This window comes from Rhinoderma darwinii (assembly GCF_050947455.1).
Source record: "Rhinoderma darwinii isolate aRhiDar2 chromosome 5 unlocalized genomic scaffold, aRhiDar2.hap1 SUPER_5_unloc_2, whole genome shotgun sequence".
NCBI lineage: Eukaryota > Metazoa > Chordata > Amphibia > Anura > Rhinodermatidae > Rhinoderma > Rhinoderma darwinii.
This window is the reverse complement of record NW_027461776.1, coordinates 106,576-126,685: the sequence shown is the minus strand read 5'-3', so window position 1 is coordinate 126,685 and position 20,110 is coordinate 106,576. Positions and strand designations below refer to the sequence as shown.

The 20,110-nt window shown below is 50.3% G+C and overlaps 1 protein-coding gene across 1 annotated transcript in view; it reads right to left on the bottom strand.

Annotated features, from left to right (window-relative positions):
• Window positions 1-3,536: 3,536 nt before the first annotated feature.
• LOC142687175 (obscurin-like) overlaps window positions 3,537-20,110 on the bottom strand; it is a gene marked incomplete at its 5' end in the record, with an annotated part of 106,999 nt that continues 90,425 nt past the window's right edge. Inside the window, 6 exons of the mRNA XM_075847537.1 lie at window positions 3,537-3,721; window positions 7,868-7,990; window positions 13,975-14,142; window positions 14,436-14,543; window positions 15,272-15,397; window positions 16,493-19,313. Of these exons, the coding sequence (XP_075703652.1) occupies window positions 3,537-3,721; window positions 7,868-7,990; window positions 13,975-14,142; window positions 14,436-14,543; window positions 15,272-15,397; window positions 16,493-19,313 (3,531 nt within the window). The remainder of the gene's footprint in view (window positions 3,722-7,867; window positions 7,991-13,974; window positions 14,143-14,435; window positions 14,544-15,271; window positions 15,398-16,492; window positions 19,314-20,110) is intronic.

Below are 20,110 nucleotides of genomic sequence, written 5' to 3'. Positions count from 1 at the left end.
AGAGACATTACATCATATATGTGACTGATATCAGCCGCTCCTCTTATAACACTCCAGTACTATTATATACTCCAGAGACATTACATCATATGTGTGACTGATATCAGCCGCTCCTCTTATATCACTCCAGCACTATTATATCCTCCAGAGACATTACATCATGTGTGACTGATATCAGCCGCTCCTCTTATAACACTCCAGCAGTATTATATCCTCCAGAGACATTACATCATATGTGACTGATATCAGCCGCTCCTCTTATATCACTCCAGCACTATTATATCCTCCAGAGACATTACATCATATGTGACTGATATCAGCCGCTCCTCTTATATCACTCCAGCACTATTATATCCTCCAGAGACATTACATCATATGCGTGACTGATATCAGCCGCTCCTCTTATATCACTCCAGTACTATTATATCCTCCAGAGACTTTACATCATATGTGTGACTGATATGAGCCGCTCCTCTTATATCACTCCAGTACTATTATATCCTCCAGAGACATTACATCATGTGTGACTGATATCAGCCGCTCCTCTTATAACACTCCAGCACTATTATATCCTCCAGAGACATTACATCATATGTGACTGATATCAGCCGCTCCTCTTATATCACTCCAGCACTATTATATCCTCCAGAGACATTACATCATATGTGACTGATATCAGCCGCTCCTCTTATATCACTCCAGCACTATTATATCCTCCAGAGACATTACATCATATGCGTGACTGATATCAGCCGCTCCTCTTATAACACTCCAGCACTATTATATTCTCCAGAGACATTACATCATGTGTGACTGATATCAGCCGCTCCTCTTATATCACTCCACTACTATTATATCCTCCAGAGACATTACATCATATGTGACTGATATCAGCCGCTCCTCTTATAACACTCCAGTACTATTATATCCTCCAGAGACATTACACCATATGTGTAACTGATATCAGCCGCTCCTCTTATAACACTCCAGTACTATTATATCCTCCAGAGACATTACATCATATGTGTGACTGATATCAGCCGCTCCTCTTATAACACTCCAGTACTATTATATCCTCCAGAGACATTACATCATATGTGTGACTGATATCAGCCGCTCCTCTTATATCACTCCAGCACTATTATATCCTCCAGAGACATTACATCATATGTGACTGATATCAGCCGCTCCTCTTATATCACTCCAGCACTATTATATCCTCCAGAGACATTACATCATATGTGTGACTGATATCAGCCGCTCCTCTTATAACACTCCAGTACTATTATATCCTCCAGACATTACATCATATGTGACTGATATCAGCAGCTCCTCTTATAACACTCCAGTACTATTATATCCTCCAGAGACATTACATCATATGTGTGACTGATATCAGCCGCTCCTCTTATAACACTCCACTACTATTATATCCTCCAGAGACATTACATCATATATGTGACTGATATCAGCCGCTCCTCTTATATTACTCCAGTACTATTATATCCCCCAGAGACGTTACATCATATGTGTGACTGATATCAGCCGCTCCTCTTATAACATTCCAGCACTATTATATCCTCCAGAGACATTATATCATATGTGACTGATATCAGCCGCTCCTCTTATATCCCTCCAGTACTATTATATCCTCCAGAGACATTACATCATATGTGACTGATATCAGCCCCTCCTCTTATATCACTCCAGCACTATTATATCCTCCAGAGACATTATATCATATGTGACTGATATCAGCGGCTCCTCTTATAACACTCCAGCACTATTATATCCTCCAGAGACATTATATCATATGTGACTGATATCAGCCGCTCCTCTTATATCACTCCAGTACTATTATATCCTCCAGACATTACATCATATATGTGACTGATATCAGCCGCTCCTCTTATAACACTCCAGTACTATTATATCCTCCAGAGACATTACATCATATATGTGACTGATATCAGCCGCTCCTCTTATATCACTCCAGTACTATTATATCCTCCAGAGACATTACATCATATGTGTGACTGATATCAGCCGCTCCTCATATATCACTCCAGTACTATTATATCCTCCAGAGACATTACACCATATGTGACTGATATCAGCCGCTCCTCTTATAACACTCCAGTACTATTATATCCTCCAGAGACATTACATCATATATGTGACTGATATCAGCCGCTCCTCTTATATCACTCCAGTACTATTATATCCTCCAGAGACATTACATCATATGTGTGACTGATATCAGCCGCTCCTCTTATATCACTCCAGTACTATTATATCCTCCAGAGACATTACATTATATGTGACTGATATCAGCCGCTCCTCTTATATCACTCCAGTACTATTATATCCTCCAGAGACATTACATCATATGTGACTGATATCAGCCGCTCCTCTTATATCACTCCAGTACTATTATATCCTCCAGAGACATTACATCATATGTGACTGATATCAGCCGCTCCTCTTATATCACTCCAGTACTATTATATCCTCCAGAGACATTACATCATGTGTGACTGATATCAGCCGCTCCTCTTATATCACTCCAGCACTATTATATCCTCCAGACATTACATCATATGTGTGACTGATATCAGCCGCTCCTCTTATATCACTCCAGTACTATTATATCCTCCAGAGACATTACATCATATGTGTGACTGATATCAGCCGCTCCTCTTATAACACTCCAGTACTATTATATCCTCCAGAGACATTTACATCATGTGACTGATATCAGCCGCTCTTCTTATAACACTCCAGTACTATTATATCCTCCAGAGACATTTACATCATGTGACTGATATCAGCCGCTCTTCTTATAACACTCCAGTACTATTATATCCTCCAGAGACATTTACATCATGTGACTGATATCAGCTGCTCCTATTATATAACGGTCTAGCACTGTAATAAATTCAGGACTGCAAGGATTACTGGCCCTTTAAGAGAATATTTCCCCCAGCACTGAACATTCACACATGTAATACACAGCAGTGATGTAGCTGATTTCTGAGCGGTGACATCACGATTATGAAGCATCACACCCATCATTTCCAGTAACAAACAAGAAAACATAAAGACGACGTGATCTGGTCCGCATGGCAATGAGGGGATCAGTGAAGTCACGCGCCCCAACTGTCCACCCCACCGGAACAATGAAGGTCAGCCCTACGTAAAAACAATGTGAACGACTCCACAATGTTACTATATTATGTCATGTGACTGCAAACACTGGATACATTGTATCAGAGAGGATTCACCAGACAGAATAAAAGGTGTCCGGCCATTATGAAGGGGGAGGAGGGGGATGCAGCTTCTCTGTGTCTGTGACTAATGCTGTAAGAGGGGAGGAGGAGCAGCAAGAAGAAGATGACATCTAATTGGCTAAGAGCACACATGACAGCTCTGACATCACACGGAAGAGACCGCCCACTCAGGAGCATGGAGAGAGTGTGCAGAAGAGCTAATTTATATATATATATATATATATATATATATATATACACCCCGCTCTATGTAATGGACTGACCTGGACTCCGCCCCCCGATCCTCACTCCAGCAGACGGGTTACTGTACGGCCCCATCCCTGCTTTACTGATACAGGCGGTGCGGAAGGAGTAGATGTGTCCCTCACAGAGGCTGTGGGTGGAGTAGCAGCAGTCAGAGATGTCCAGAGTCAGCGCCCGCCACTCCTCACCTGTCAAAAGGAAAAGCCCAATTACAAACAAGTCACCACACGCAGCTGTATTATGAGGTTCTGCAGCAGCTGATATATGTATTATAATGTTCTGCAGCAGCTGCGGTGTATATTATGAGGTTCTGCAGAAGCTGCGGTGTGTATTATGAGGTTCTGCAGCAGCTGATATATATATTATAATGTTCTGCAGCAGCTGCGGTGTGTATTATGAGGTTCTGCAGCAGCTGAGGTGTGTATTATAATGTTCTGCAGCAGCTGTGTGTATTATAATGTTCTGCAGCAGCTGTGTGTATTATAATGTTCTGCAGCAGCTGCGGTGTGTATTATAATGTTCTGCAGCAGCTGTGTGTATTATAATGTTCTGCAGCAGCTGAGGTGTGTATTATGATGTCCTGCAGCAGCTGAGGTGTGTATTATAATGTTCTGCAGCAGCTGTGTGTATTATGAGGTTCTGCAGCAGCTAAGGTGTGTATTATGAGGTTCTGCAGCAGCTGAGGTGTGTATTATAATGTTCTGCAGCAGCTGTGTGTATTATAATGTTCTGCAGCAGCTGTGTGTATTATGAGGTTCTGCAGCAGCTGAGGTGTGTATTATGAGGTTCTGCAGCAGCTGAGGTGTGTATTATAATGTTCTGCAGCAGCTGAGGTGTGTATTATAATGTTCTGCAGCAGCTGTGTGTATTATAATGTTCTGCAGCAGCTGCGGTGTGTATTATAATGTTCTGCAGCAGCTGCGGTGTGTATTATAATGTTCTGCAGCAGCTGAGGTGTGTATTATAATGTTCTGCAGCAGCTGCGGTGTGTATTATAATGTTCTGCAGCAGCTGAGATATGTATTATGATGTTCTGCAGCAGCTGAGGTGTGTATTATAATGTTCTGCAGCAGCTGAGGTGTGTATTATAATGTTCTGCAGCAGCTGCGGTGTGTATTATAATGTTCTGCAGCAGCTGAGGTGTGTATTATAATGTTCTGCAGCAGCTGTGTGTATTATGAGGTTCTGCAGCAGCTGAGGTGTGTATTATAATGTTCTGCAGCAGCTGAGGTGTGTATTATGATGTTCTGCAGCAGCTGAGGTGTGTATTATAATGTTCTGCAGCAGCTGAGGTGTGTATTATAATGTTCTGCAGCAGCTGAGGTGTGTATTATAATGTTCTGCAGCAGCTGCGGTGTGTATTATAATGTTCTGCAGCAGCTGCGGTGTGTATTATAATGTTCTGCAGCAGCTGAGGTGTGTATTATAATGTTCTGCAGCAGCTGCGGTGTGTATTATAATGTTCTGCAGCAGCTGAGGTGTGTATTATGATGTCCTGCAGCAGCTGAGGTGTGTATTATGATGTTCTGCAGCAGCTGCGGTGTGTATTATAATGTTCTGCAGCAGCTGAGGTGTGTATTATGATGTTCTGCAGCAGCTGATGTGTGTATTATAATGTTCTGCAGCAGCTGAGGTGTGTATTATAATGTCCTGCAGCAGCTGCGGTGTGTATTATAATGTTCTGCAGCAGCTGAGGTGTGTATTATAATGTTCTGCAGCAGCTGAGGTGTGTATTATGCTGTTCTGTAGCAGCTACGGTGTGTATTATAATGTCCTGCAGCAGCTGAGGTGTGTATTATGATGTTCTGCAGCAGCTGAGGTGTGTATTATAATGTTCTGCAGCAGCTGCGGTGTGTATTATAATGTTCTGCAGCAGCTGAGGTGTGTATTATGATGTTCTGCAGCAGCTGAGGTGTGTATTATGATGTCCTGCAGCAGCTGAGGTGTGTATTATGATGTTCTGCAGCAGCTGCGGTGTGTATTATAATGTTCTGCAGCAGCTGAGGTGTGTATTATGATGTTCTGCAGCAGCTGATGTGTGTATTATAATGTTCTGCAGCAGCTGAGGTGTGTATTATAATGTTCTGCAGCAGTTGAGATATGTATTATGAGGTTCTGCAGCTGCTATGGTGTGTATAATGAGGTTCTGCAGCAGCTGAGGTGTGTATAATGAGGTTCTGCAGCAGCTGAGGTGTGTATTATAATGTTCTGCAGCTGCTGAGATGTGTATTATGAGGTTCTGCAGCAGCTGAGGTGTGTATTATAATGTTCTGCAGCAGCTGAGATATGTATAATGAGGTTGTGCAGCAGCTGAGGTGTGTACTGAGGTTGTGCTGCAGGAGCTGTGTGTTTTATATTGTTCTGCAGCAGCTGAGATACGTATTATGATGTTCTGCAGCAGCTGAGGTGTGTTTTATGACGTTCTGCAGCAGCTGAGGTGTGTATTATAATGTTCTGCAGCAGCTGAGGTGTATATTATGAGGTTGTGCAGCAGCTGCGGTATTAAAATGTTCTGCAGCAGCTGAGGGGTGTATTATGATATTCTGCAGCAGCTAATGTGTGTATTTTGAGGTTCTGCAGCAGCTGAGGTGTGTATAATGAGGTTGTACAGCAGCTGAGGTGTGTATAATGAGGTTGTGCAGCAGCTGAGGTGTGTATAATGAGGTTGTGCAGCAGCTGAGGTGTGTATAATGAGGTTGTGCAGCAGCTAAGGGGTGTATAATGAGGTTGTGCAGCAGCTGAGGTGTGTATTATGAGGTTGTGCAGCAGCTGTGGTGTGTATAATGAGGTTGTGCAGCAGCTGAGGTGTGTATAATGAGGTTCTGCAGCAGCTGAGGTGTGTATAATGAGGTTGTGCAGCAGCTGAGGTGTGTATAATGAGGATGTGCAGCAGCAGAGGTGTGTATTATGAGGTTCTGCAGCAGCTGAGGTGTGTATAATGAGGTTGTGCAGCAGCTGTGGTGTGTATAATGAGGTTGTGCAGCAGCTGAGGTGTGTATAATGAGGTTGTGCAGCGACTGTGGTGTGTATAATGAGGTTGTGCAGCAGCTGAGGTGTGTATAATGAGGTTGTGCAGCAGCTGAGGTGTGTATAATGAGGTTGTGCAGCAGCTGAGGTGTGTATTATGAGGTTCTGCAGCAGCTGAGGTGTGTATAATGAGGTTGTGCAGCAGCTAATGTGTGTATTATAAGGTTGTGCAGCAGCTGATGTGTGTATAATGAGGTTGTGCAGCAGCTGAGGTGTGTATAATGAGGTTGTGCATCAGCTGAGGTGTGTATTATGAGGTTCTGCAGCAGCTGAGGTGTGTATAATGAGGTTGTGCAGCAGCTAATGTGTGTATTATGAGGTTGTGCAGCAGCTGAGGTGTGTATAATGAGGTTGTGCAGCAGCTGAGGTGTGTATTATGAGGTTGTGCAGCAGCTGAGGTGTGTATTATGAGGTTGTGCAGCAGCTGAGGTGTGCATAATGAGGTTGTGCAGCAGCTGAGGTGTGTATAATGAGGTTGTGCAGCAGCTGAGGTGTGTATTATGAGGTTCTGCAGCAGCTGAAGTGTGTATAATGAGGTTCTGCAGCAGCTGAAGTGTGTATAATGAGGTTGTGCAGCAGCTGCTGTGTGTATAATGAGGTTGTGCAGCAGCTGAGGTGTGTATAGTGAGGTTCTGCAGCAGCTGAGGTGTGTATAGTGAGGTTGTGCAGAAGCTGAAGTGTGTATAATGAGGTTGTGCAGCAGCTGAGGTGTGTATTATGAGGTTCTGCAGCAGCTGAGGTGTGTATAATGAGGTTGTGCAGCAGCTGAGGTGTGTATAATGAGGTTGTGCAGCAGCTGAGGTGTGTATAATGAAGTTGTGCAGCAGCTGAGGTGTGTATTATGAGGTTGTGCAGCAGCTGAGGTGTGTATAATGAGGTTGTGCAGCAGCTGAGGTGTGTATAATGAGGTTGTGCAGCAGCTGAGGTGTGTATAATGAGGTTGTGCAGCAGCTGCTGTGTGTATAATGAGGTTGTGCAGCAGCTGAGGTGTGTATAGTGAGGTTCTGCAGCAGCTGAGGTGTGTATAGTGAGGTTGTGCAGCAGCTGAGGTGTATATAATGAGGTTCTGCAGCAGCTGAGGTGTGTATAATGAGGTTCTGCAGCAGCTGAGGTGTGTATAGTGAGGTTGTGCAGCAGCTGAGGTGTGTATTATGAGGTTCTGCAGCAGCTGAGGTGTGTATAGTGAGGTTGTGCAGCAGCTGAGGTGTGTATAGTGAGGTTGTGCAGCAGCTGAGGTGTGTATTATGAGGTTCTGCAGCAGCTGAGGTGTATATAATGAGGTTTCTGTAGGATCTCAGGGTCCTCACCCTCCTTTCTGTACTGCAGGAAGTAAGTGACCGGAGAGCTGGACTCCACTGGTTTCCATACGATCAGTGCTCCGTCCTTGTACACCTGAGCTACCTCTGGGCTGCTGGGGCAACACGGGATCTCTGAGAGGTGACAAGTTACATCATCATCATCATCATCACCATCATCATCACCATCATCATCACCAGTCATTGTTCGTTATTTTCCTCATTCTTATTACTTGATTTACCGCTCAGGACTGCAGGAAAGCTGGATGACCCTGTGGGAGGTGTCATGGCGGCTATATTGGTTGTAAGACCGGAGACAGGAGAGGACGACTACGGGACAATTCACTGGGGATTTTGATTTGAGGGGTAAATGCTCTCGCATCAGTCAAGTCTTCAAGATTTACACCTAGCAGAGAGGTGGCCCCTACTTCCTTTATGGGGTCCATTTAGGAATAACAATTAAAAGGATGTAGATTCCCAGTGGTAGCGCTCCTGTGTCTGTGGTGGTAACGCTAGACACAGGAGCACCACCACCACCACCACCACAGACACAGGAGCGCTACCACCACAGACACAGGAGCGCCACCACCACAGACACAGGAGCGCCACCACCACAGACACAGGAGCGCCACCACTACAGACACAGGAGCGCCACCACCACAGACACAGGAGCGCCACCACCACAGACACAGGAGCGCCACCACCACAGACACAGGAGCGCTACCACCACAGACACAGGAGCGCTACCACCACAGAAACAGGAGCGCCACCACCACAGACACAGGAGCGCCACCACCACAGACACAGGAGCGCCACCACCACAGACACAGGAGCGCCACCACCACAGACACAGGAGCGCCACCACCACAGACACAGGAGCGCCACCACCACAGACACAGGAGCGCCACCACCACAGACACAGGAGCGCCACCACTACAGGCACAGGAGCGCCACCACCACAGACACAGGAGCGCCACCACCACAGACACAGGAGCGCCACCACCACAGACACAGGAGCGCTACCACCACAGACACAGGAGCGCTACCACCACAGAAACAGGAGCGCCACCACCACAGACACAGGAGCGCCACCACCACAGACACAGGAGCGCCACCACCACAGACACAGGAGCGCCACCACCACAGACACAGGAGCGCCACCACCACAGACACAGGAGCGCCACCACCACAGACACAGGAGCACCACCACCACAGACACAGGAGCGCCACCACCACAGACACAGGAGCGCCACCACCACAGACACAGGAGCGCCACCACCACAGACACAGGAGCGCCACCACCACAGACACAGGAGCGCTACCACCACAGACACAGGAGCGCTACCACCACAGACACAGGAGCGCCACCACCACAGACACAGGAGCGCCACCACCACAGACACAGGAGCGCCACCACCACAGACACAGGAGCGCTACCACCACAGACACAGGAGCGCCACCACCACAGACACAGGAGCGCCACCACCACAGACACAGGAGCGCCACCACCACAGACACAGGAGCGCCACCACCACAGACACAGGAGCGCTACCACCACAGACACAGGAGCGCTACCACCGCAGACACAGGAGCGGCACCACCACAGACACAGGAGTGCCACCACCACAGACACAGGAGCGCCACCACCACGGACACAGGAGCGCCACCACCACAGACACAGGAGCGCTACCACCGCAGACTCAGGAGCGCTACAACCGCAGACACAGGAGCGCTACCACCGCAGACACAGGAGCGTTACCACCGTAGACACTGGAGCGTTACAACCGCAGACACAGGAGCGCTACCACCGCAGACACAGGAGCGCCACCACCGCAGACACAGGAGCGCCACCACCACAGACACAGGAGCGCCACCACCACAGACACAGGAGCGCTACCACCACAGACACAGGAGCGCCACCACCACAGACACAGGAGCGCCACGACCACAGACACAGGTGCGCCACCACCACAGAAACAGGAGCGCCACCACCACAGACACAGGAGTGCTACCACCGCAGACTCAGGAGCGCTACAACCGCAGACACAGGAGCGCCACCACCACTTACACAGGAGCGCCACCACCACAGACACAGGAGCGCCACCACCACAGACACAGGAGCGGCACCACCACAGACACAGGAGCGCTACCACCGCAGACTCAGGAGCGCTACAACCGCAGACACAGGAGCGCTACCACCGCAGACACAGGAGCGCTACCACCGCAGACACAGGAGCGCTACCACCGCAGACACAGGAGCGTTACCACCATAGACACTGGAGCGTTACAACCGCAGACACAGGAGCGCTACCACCACAGACACAGGAGCGCCACCACCGCAGACACAGGAGCGCCACCACCGCAGACACAGGAGCGCTACCACCGCAGACACAGGAGCGCTACCACCCCAGACACAGGAGCGCCACCACCACAGACACAGGAGCGCCACCACCGCAGACACAGGAGCGCTACCACCACAGACACAGGAGCGCTACCACCACAGACACAGGAGCGCCACCACCACAGACACAGGAGCGCCACCACCACAGACACAGGAGCGCCACCACCACAGACACAGGAGCGCCACCACCACAGACACAGGAGCGCTACCACCACAGACACAGGAGCGCTACCACCGCAGACACAGGAGCGGCACCAACACAGACACAGGAGTGCCACCACCACAGACACAGGAGCGCCACCACCACAGACACAGGAGCGCCACCACCACAGACACAGGAGCGCCACCACCACAGACTCAGGAGCGCTACAACCGCAGACACAGGAGCGCTACCACCGCAGACACAGGAGCGTTACCACCGTAGACACTGGAGCGTTACAACCGCAGACACAGGAGCGCTACCACCGCAGACACAGGAGCGCCACCACCGCAGACACAGGAGCGCCACCACCACAGACACAGGAGCGCCACCACCACAGACACAGGAGCGCTACCACCACAGACACAGGAGCGCCACCACCACAGACACAGGAGCGCCACGACCACAGACACAGGTGCGCCACCACCACAGAAACAGGAGCGCCACCACCACAGACACGGGAGCGCTACCACCGCAGACTCAGGAGCGCTACAACCGCAGACACAGGAGCGCCACCACCACTTACACAGGAGTGCCACCACCACAGACACAGGAGCGCCACCACCACAGACACAGGAGCGGCACCACCACAGACACAGGAGCGCTACCACCGCAGACTCAGGAGCGCTACAACCGCAGACACAGGAGCGCTACCACCGCAGACACAGGAGCGCTACCACCGCAGACACACGAGCGCTACCACCCCAGACACAGGAGCGCCACCACCACAGACACAGGAGCGCCACCACCGCAGACACAGGAGCGCTACCACCACAGACACAGGAGCGCTACCACCACAGACACAGGAGCGCTACCACCGCAGACACAGGAGCATTACCGCCATAGACACAGGAGCGCTACAACCGCAGACACAGGAGCGCTACCACCACAGACACAGGAGCGCTACCACCACAGACACAGGAGCGCTATTACCACAGACACAGGAGCGCTACCACCACAGACACAGGAGCGCTACCACCGCAGACACAGGAGCGCCACCACCACAGACACAGGAGCGCCACGACCACAGACACAGGTGCGCCACCACCACAGAAACAGGAGCGCCACCACCACAGACACAGGAGCGCTACCACCGCAGACTCAGGAGCGCTACAACCGCAGACACAGGAGCGCTACCACCGCAGACACAGGAGCGCTACCACCGCAGACACAGGAGCGCTACCACCGCAGACACAGGAGCGCTACCACCGCAGACACAGGAGCGTTACCACCATAGACACTGGAGCGTTACAGCCGCAGACACAGGAGCGCTACCACCACAGACACAGGAGCGCCACCACCGCAGACACAGGAGCGCCACCACCGCAGACACAGGAGCGCTACCACCGCAGACACAGGAGCATTACCGCCATAGACACAGGAGCGCTACAACCGCAGACACAGGAGCGCTACCACCACAGACACAGGAGCGCTACCACCACAGACACAGGAGCGCTATTACCACAGACACAGGAGCGCTACCACCGCAGACACAGGAGCGCCACCACCGCAGACACAGGAGCGCTACCACCAGACACATGAGCGCTACCACCACAGACACAGGAGCGCTACCACCGCAGACACAGGAGCGCTACCACCACAGACACAGGAGCGGTACCACCGCAGACACAGGAGCGCTACCACCACAGACACAGGAGCGCTACCACCGCAGACACAGGAGCGCTACCACCGCAGACACAGGAGCGTTACCACCGCAGACACAGGAGCGCTACCACCACAGACACAGGAGCGCTACCACCACAGACACAGGAGCGCTACAACCACAGACACAGGAGCGCTACCACCACAGACACAGGAGCGCCACCACCACAGACACAGGAGTGCCACCACCACAGACACAGGAGCGTTACCACCGCAGACACAGGAGCGCCACCACCACAGACACAGGAGCGCTATTACCACAGACACAGGAGCGCTACCACCACAGACACAGGAGCGCTATTACCACAGACACAGGAGCGCTACCACCGCAGACACAGGAGCGCCACCACCACAGACACAGGAGCGCTATTACCACAGACACAGGAGCGCTATTACCACAGACACAGGAGCGCTACCACCACAGACACAGGAGCGCTACCACCGCAGACATAGGAGCGCTACCATCACAGACACAGGAGCGCTATTACCACAGACACAGGAGCGCCACCACCACAGACACAGGAGCGCTACCACCGCAGACACAGGAGCGCTACCACCACAGACACAGGAGCGCTACCACCACAGACACAGGAGCGCCACCACCGCAGACACAGGAGCGTTACCACCGCAGACACAGGAGCGTTACCACCGCAGACACAGGAGCGCTACCACCACAGACACAGGAGCGTTACCACCGCAGACACAGGAGCGCCACCACCGCAGACACAGGAGCGCCACCACCACAGACACAGGAGCGCCACCACTGCAGACACAGGAGCGCCACCACCACAGACACAGGAGCGCTACCACCGCAGACACAGGAGCGCTACCACCACAGACACAGGAGCGTTACCACCGCAGACACAGGAGCGCTACCACCACAGACACAGGAGCACCACCACCACAGACACAGGAGCGTTACCACCGCAGACACAGGAGCGCTACCACCACAGACACAGGAGCGTTACCACCGAAGACACAGGAGCGCTACCACCACAGACACAGGAGCGCTACCACCACAGACACAGGAGCGCTATTACCACAGACACAGGAGCGCTACCACCGAAGACACAGGAGCGTTACCGCCATAGACACAGGAGCGCCACCACCACAGACACAGGAGTGCTACCACCACAGACACAGGAGCGCTATTACCACAGACACAGGAGCGCTACCACCGCAGACACAGGAGCGCTACCACCGCAGACACAGGAGCGCCACCACCACAGACACAGGAGCGCCACCACCGCAGACACAGGAGCGCCACCACCACAGACACAGGAGCGCCACCACCGCAGACACAGGAGCGCTTCCACAGGGAGTCTACATCCTTTTACTTGTTATTGCTAATTACCTTCAGTCCGGGGGCTTTGTATACTGTGGATAGACTGTCAAACACAGGTGAGGGGCCGACATAACTCGCTCACATAGCCGCGTCTTTTACGCATCCTGACGATATTTACCTAAGAGGAGCCTGTTCTTTTCTGTCCCCATTTTTTTCCCTCCCCGTTGTTTTTCGTTACACATTTATGGGGTCCATAGAGGAGGATCAGCTTTCCCCGCCCCCTCCTTATGAGACATATTGAGGGGGGGCCTCTGTTTATGGGCAAATAAACCAGTCAGGGAGTTACGCGCCATTCTCTGCAGCAGCGGATGGGGGAGCGAGACAAGACGTGAGTCTCATCTCCTCAGCGCTCGGCTCTGCATCGCATCAGCACAAGCAATTGATGTGCGCCAAATTTATGATGCGTTTTTTGCGCCAAACACGACAAAGTTGAAAAGACCGGGGAGTGGCCGTCCGCTCGACTAGATCGCCGCTGTGACTACACTGACCAGATCTGCGCCAATCTCACTTACCGGCTTTTTTTATGATGCAGCAGGTGGAGGCGCTGCCCAGCACGTTGGTGGCCACACAGGCGTAGATGCCCAGGTCCGGCGCGGTCACCACCAGGATAGTTAGCAGGTGATAGTTCTTCAGGGTGGACGATATGAGGACGCGCTCGCTGCTCCGGATGGAAACCCCATCTGGAAAAAGAAAAGGAAGAGTCTCTGATGACCACCGGGGGGCGCTGCTGTCCATGAGGAATCAGAGGTGATGCGGGGCACAGCGCACGACTCACCACAAGGGGGGGGCCACATGTTATTGTTACTCCGTAGCTCCTCCTGTCAGTGGGTCCCCAGTGTTAATGCATGATAAGACTGGTTCACAGTCGCCCCAACACTGATCAACATCAGACGCAGGAGGCGGAGTCTGAGACCCAACCAACCAGCCAGAAGTGACGTCTGGTGAACGGCGATCATAATAATGTCCGCTTTACCTTTATACCACTCCACGCCTGTCACCGCCTGCGCCGTCCTGCAGGATAACGTCACTAGATGACCCACGACAACCGTCTGGTCTGTCAGCTCCTCCACAAACGCAGGAGCTGAAAGCGAAGAGATGATTCCATTAAAAGACATCAAATAATCACCGACACATAAAGAATACATTCTCCACTCACACCCAGAGCTGCATTCATAGTTCTGCTGTTACATCATGTCTTATGCCCCAGTCACACAAAGAGTTGAAATCTCTATTCTCTTGTTTTATCATGTCTTATACTCCAGTCACATCCAGAGCTGCAGTCACAATTCTACTGTAATAACATGTCTTATACACAACCGCAACTGCAGCCACAATTCTGCTGTCTTATACTCCAGTCACATCTAGAGCTGCATTCATAGTTCTACTGTTGCATCATGTCTTTATTCTCCAGTCAAATCTAGAGCTGCATTCACAATTCTGCTATTACATTAGGTCTTATTCACAAATCTGCTATTACATTAGGTCTTATACTCCAGTCACATGAAGTGCTGCATTCACAGCTCTGCTGGTCCTAACTTGGAATCCCTCAGTATTCTGTAGACAGATACCCCCCTAACAGCCATCATTCTCCCATAATGCACTGCATTGTGTCTCATACAGTTCATTTGACGTGAAACTACAATGCCTGCAGTCAGGACTCCACCACCTCTACAGAGCATGCCCTGGGCAGACACTGAACCAGCAGGGGCGGCAGTGACATGTGAGGTCCTGCAGCCGCCTCTGGAATCCTCCTTGTGCATTTTGCGGCGCCCCCATCTGTCCGTTTCTACATTTTGCAGGTGCGCTGACCTTTGTCCTTGGTGCTGAGGTTCGGCAGTTTAAAGGTTGGGAGCCCTTTTTTCTTGACTGATCCAGAGATTCTGCTGACTGCTGCGTGTTCAACAATGGGAAGCTTCATCACTTCTGACGGACCTGCTGATAACACGAATGGCATGACAACATGAACGGGTCAGGTATGGTCATGTAGACGGGTCACGTATGGTCTTGTAGACGGGTCAGGTACGGTCTTGTAGACGGGTCAGGCACGGTCATGTAGACGGGTCAGGTACGGTCATGTAGACGGGTCAGGTACGGTCATGTAGACGGGTCAGGCACGGTCATGTAGACGGGTCAGGCACGGTCATGTAGACGGGTCAGGTATGGTATGGTCATGTAGACGGGTCAGGTATGGTATAGTCTTGTAGACGGGTCAGGTATGGTCTTGTAGATGGCTCAGGTATGGTCTTGTAGACGGGTCAGGTATGGTCTTGTAGACGGGTCAGGTATGGTCTTGTAGACGGGTCAGGTATGGTCTTGTAGACGGGTCAGGTATGGTCTTGTAGACGGGTCAGGTATGGTCTTGTAGAAGGGTCAGGTATGGTCTTGTAGACGGGTCAGGTATAATCACGTAGATAGATCGGTTATGGTCATGTAGACGCGTCAGGTACGGTCATGTAGACGCGTCACGTACGGTCATGTAGACGGGTCACGTACGGTCATGTAGACGGGTCACGTACGGTCATGTAGACGGGTCACGTACGGTCATGTAGACGGGTCACGTACGGTCATGTAGACGGGTCACGTACGGTCATGTAGACGGGTCACGTACGGTCATGTAGACGGGTCACGTACGGTCATGTAGACGGGTCACGTACGGTCATGTAGACGGGTCACGTACGGTCATGTAGACGGGTCACGTACGGTCATGTAGACGGGTCATGTAGACGGGTCATGTAGACGGGTCATGTAGACGGGTCATACAATACATTGGAGGTTCATTCAGTATACATGGGGGGGTCATTCAGTACACATGGGGGGGTCATTCAGTATACATGGGGGTTCATTCAGTATACATGGGGGTTCATTCAGTATATATAGGGGGTCATTCAGTATATATGGGCGGGGGCATTCAGTATACATGGGGGGTCATTCACTATACATGTGGGGTCATTCACTATACATGGGGGGGGGTCATTCACTATACGTGCTCAGACTAGTCATCATTTTCATTGCTGTATGCTCTCTTCTCACCTTCTCTCCCGTTTCCCGGCTTTCCTTTGATGATCCGGGAAATGTTGGCCACGGAGGCCTTTACTTTCTGCTTCAGACTTGGTTCTGTGGTTTTTCTTGTGGTTTCAGATTTCCCATGAGGTCGAAACAGTTTGATGCGTTTTCTTGCCGTTTTTCTGTCTTTAGTTGCGGGTGGCTGCAGTGGTGGACCAGCCCTCGTGTCCTTCACCGTCCCTCCTAATGAGGTTTCCATGACGGTCTCACCACAGTCTGACAAACGCTGTGATGTTGTAGATGACAAATTAGACTTCTGTTCCTCTATTGTCAAAGATTGCGGGGGAAGCGGAAGTATGTCGTAAAAATCATGGAGCTGGGAACGTGTGGCACCAACATCAAACTGGCGAAGCTCAGGACTTGTTGATGACTTCTCCTGGTCAGTTGCTCCGATCTCCACCAGCGACACTTCTGAACGTCCTCCAGCCTCATCAAAGTCCGAGAAGTTGTCAGACCGTCGTCCTGTACCAGAGCTGTCCGAATGGGAAATAAATGTCTTACTAGAGCTGCGGCTGTCAATGGTGAACTCATCCAATGACTCATGGGAGACCTCGGCCCGAGACAGAGTCTCATAGAAGCTGCACTGGGAGATTGATGTGGTTTGTGGCTCTTTTGGTATTTGCTCGGGGCTTGGGTCTGTCTCCATTTCATGGCCTACATCTTGCAATGCTGGTGGTCCTGACCTTTGATTACTAATTGGAGGAAAAGAAGGAGCTCCTTGGCCAATCTGCCTTTGATCACTTGCCAACACATCCATCTCATCTGACAAAGAGGACATCTCGCCAACCAAGTCCTCCAGCGTAGCTCTGTGTTCATCACTAACTAGAGAAAATTGCAAATCTTTTCCAACAATACGTTGACCGCCCCCCTGAGGAGACGTATCACAATGACCCGGTAGTTGCACTTTTTGACTGGTTTCTAATGTTTCCGATGGAGACAATACTTCACCGGGATCTTTCCAGAGTTCGAGCTTCTGACAGACGGACACCTGGAATTGATCTCCATCCACAAGCTGAGCGACGGTGCTCTCCGTCATGTTGACATCTTGGAGGGCTTCATCTCCTGACCATTTTGTGGCTGTAGGTTCCTTCATTGGTGCCACGACAGGTTCAGTCTTCTTCCCTGGACTTCTGTGATGTTCTTCACGAGTTGTGATGGGTTCGTCCCGACTTCCTTGGTGTATCACTGCCACCCGCGTGTTGTCACCTTTGCTCATCTCTACAAACTGAAATGACTTTTCTGTCTTGGATTCAACACAAACATAGGACCCTTCACTTCTCGTCTTGTCCCCTGAGAAGAGTTCAGTGCGGTCATCCCTTCCTGTAGAAGTATCAGAAGTAAGAAAGTCATTTCCCATAGAAGTACTCTGGACTGTAAACGTCACTCCACCCTGAATGTCTATGGATTGACCTTCGTCCTTGAGACTCTTTTGAGGAGATTGAGGTGTAGCCTTCACTTTGTCTGTTTTTCTCATTGCTGGGGACAGTTGTATTACTGAGGTATCTGAAGTTGGTCTTGGTTTCACATATGCGATTATGGTACTTTCCTCTACCTCTGTTGTTACAGACGATGGTCTTTCTCTACTTCCGGTGGCATCCGGTATAGGATGCTGATGGAAAACGGCAATAATGGTGCTGTTCCTGTCTGTCGGTGGTGCAGATAGAGGCCTTTGTGTTGAAGACATTTTTATTTGTGCTGAATATTGAGGAACCTCAGGGGGTACGGAGATGGGTCTTACAGAGTCATCAGGATGAAGGTTCGTGTCAGTGTCCATCTTTTTGAATGTTCCTTGTTCAACACTCAAAGGATCTTGATCTACTTCTTCTACAACAGTTCCTTTATAAACACTCAACGGTCTAGATTTATAGTCATCAAGGGAACGACTTCTGCTGGAGACTTTAAACGAAGACCTTGAGGAGCTCTTTACTGTGTCAAAAGATGCAGATTTCTTAAGGGAGTTGAGTTGCCCATCGTGGTCGGCTACAGACAACTTGCTTTGTTCCATTGTAAACTGTTCCAGAAGTGGCTCTCTCAAACCACTCAGAATTTTTGGGGAATATCCGGCCTTCATCAGACTCCTACAAGCTCGTTCCCGATGCTTGATGAACTCCTTCTCCTTCAGTGATCCATCGCGTGGAGCCATGCCAGGTCCTTCAGAATCCTGGCTGTAGAAGGTGCTATTGATGATACTTTGTCTCGGCACACAGACTGGAGATGGGTTGTCGGCTGCTCTTTGAAGGGGCAGAGCACTGTCTGCAGAAGTTCCCCTTAGAAAAGATCCAGTCTTTGGCTTTTTAGACGCTAGGCCCCCAACTTCAATAGTGGCCGATCTGTACATGAGTCGCTTTCCTGGAGATGTCTCCAGAGAATTAACCAAAATGTTGTCATTTTCCTCCAGCCCCTTTTGACTTTCAGCCGGTACAACGACACGGTCAGGTTCACGCTTCTGTCCGGCCATTGGAGAAGCATCTGGACTTTCCATCTTCTTGTCTTCTAAGACGTCTTTATCTTCTTGGACCATTTCAGATTCTCCCGTCTGTGGCTTTTGTGGAGTTTCCTTCTCAGACATTTTGAAAATTGACAAGTGCAGTTCGAGGGAAGGATTACAATCTCTTGCAGTGGGACTAATGTCGCCCTCATTATCGGAAGACGAGCCGCTGCTGCTGGAGGAGCTGCTGCATTCCGCTAAGTGTCGGGGGACTCCCAGTGACGTACTCGCCAGCTTGCCGTTCAGCAGCTCAGGAATTGACCTCATCACCAGGATGGATTTATAACACATCAACGAGCGCTGAAAAAACAAAAGCAATAAACGTTACACGTCATGTCCACAAATACGATGCACAACCCAAGAGCAAGCCGCCGATCTTCATCTAAACGGACAGCCTATCCACCGTGTACGACCACGGACCAGAGGAGCAAGAGGCATATGTCATGTTCTTCATCGCAACCAATCATATTGCAGCTGGGCAGGATAGGCAATGAAAACGGTGACCTGATTGGTTTCTATGGGCAAAATCATTTCCTATCCCAAACACACATTTCTGAATCACAACGCGGAAGGAACATTATGAATCTTTCCCCGTGATGAGTCAGTCTTGGCTCCCTTTGTATTTTCAGCAGCACAATCTGATCCCGTCTGTATCATCAGTGAAAAGATGTTCGATTTCTAGGCCCTCAAAATTACTGCAAGGGTGAGAAGAGGCAGCGGCTGCTTCAGGTGCAGCTGCCTCCTCTGTCTGATCAGAGTGCTCTTGTTGATTTCACAAAAGAAATCGGCTGTCAGATGACAGTTACTCCTTTGGATTATAGGTGACAGCTGCTTTCGGTAATAAGTGGCAGTTACTCCTTTGGAAGAAACACGACAGCTGCTTCTTAAAATCATGAATCACAGCTGCTCCTCAGGATTATAAATGACAGCTGCTCCTCAGGATTATAAATGACAGCTGCTCCTCAGGATTATAAATGACAGCTGCTCCTCAGGATTATAAATGACAGCTGCTCCTCAGGATTATAAATGACAGCTGCTCCTCAGGATTATAAATGACAGCTGCTCCTCAGGATTATAAATGACAGCTGCTCCTCAGG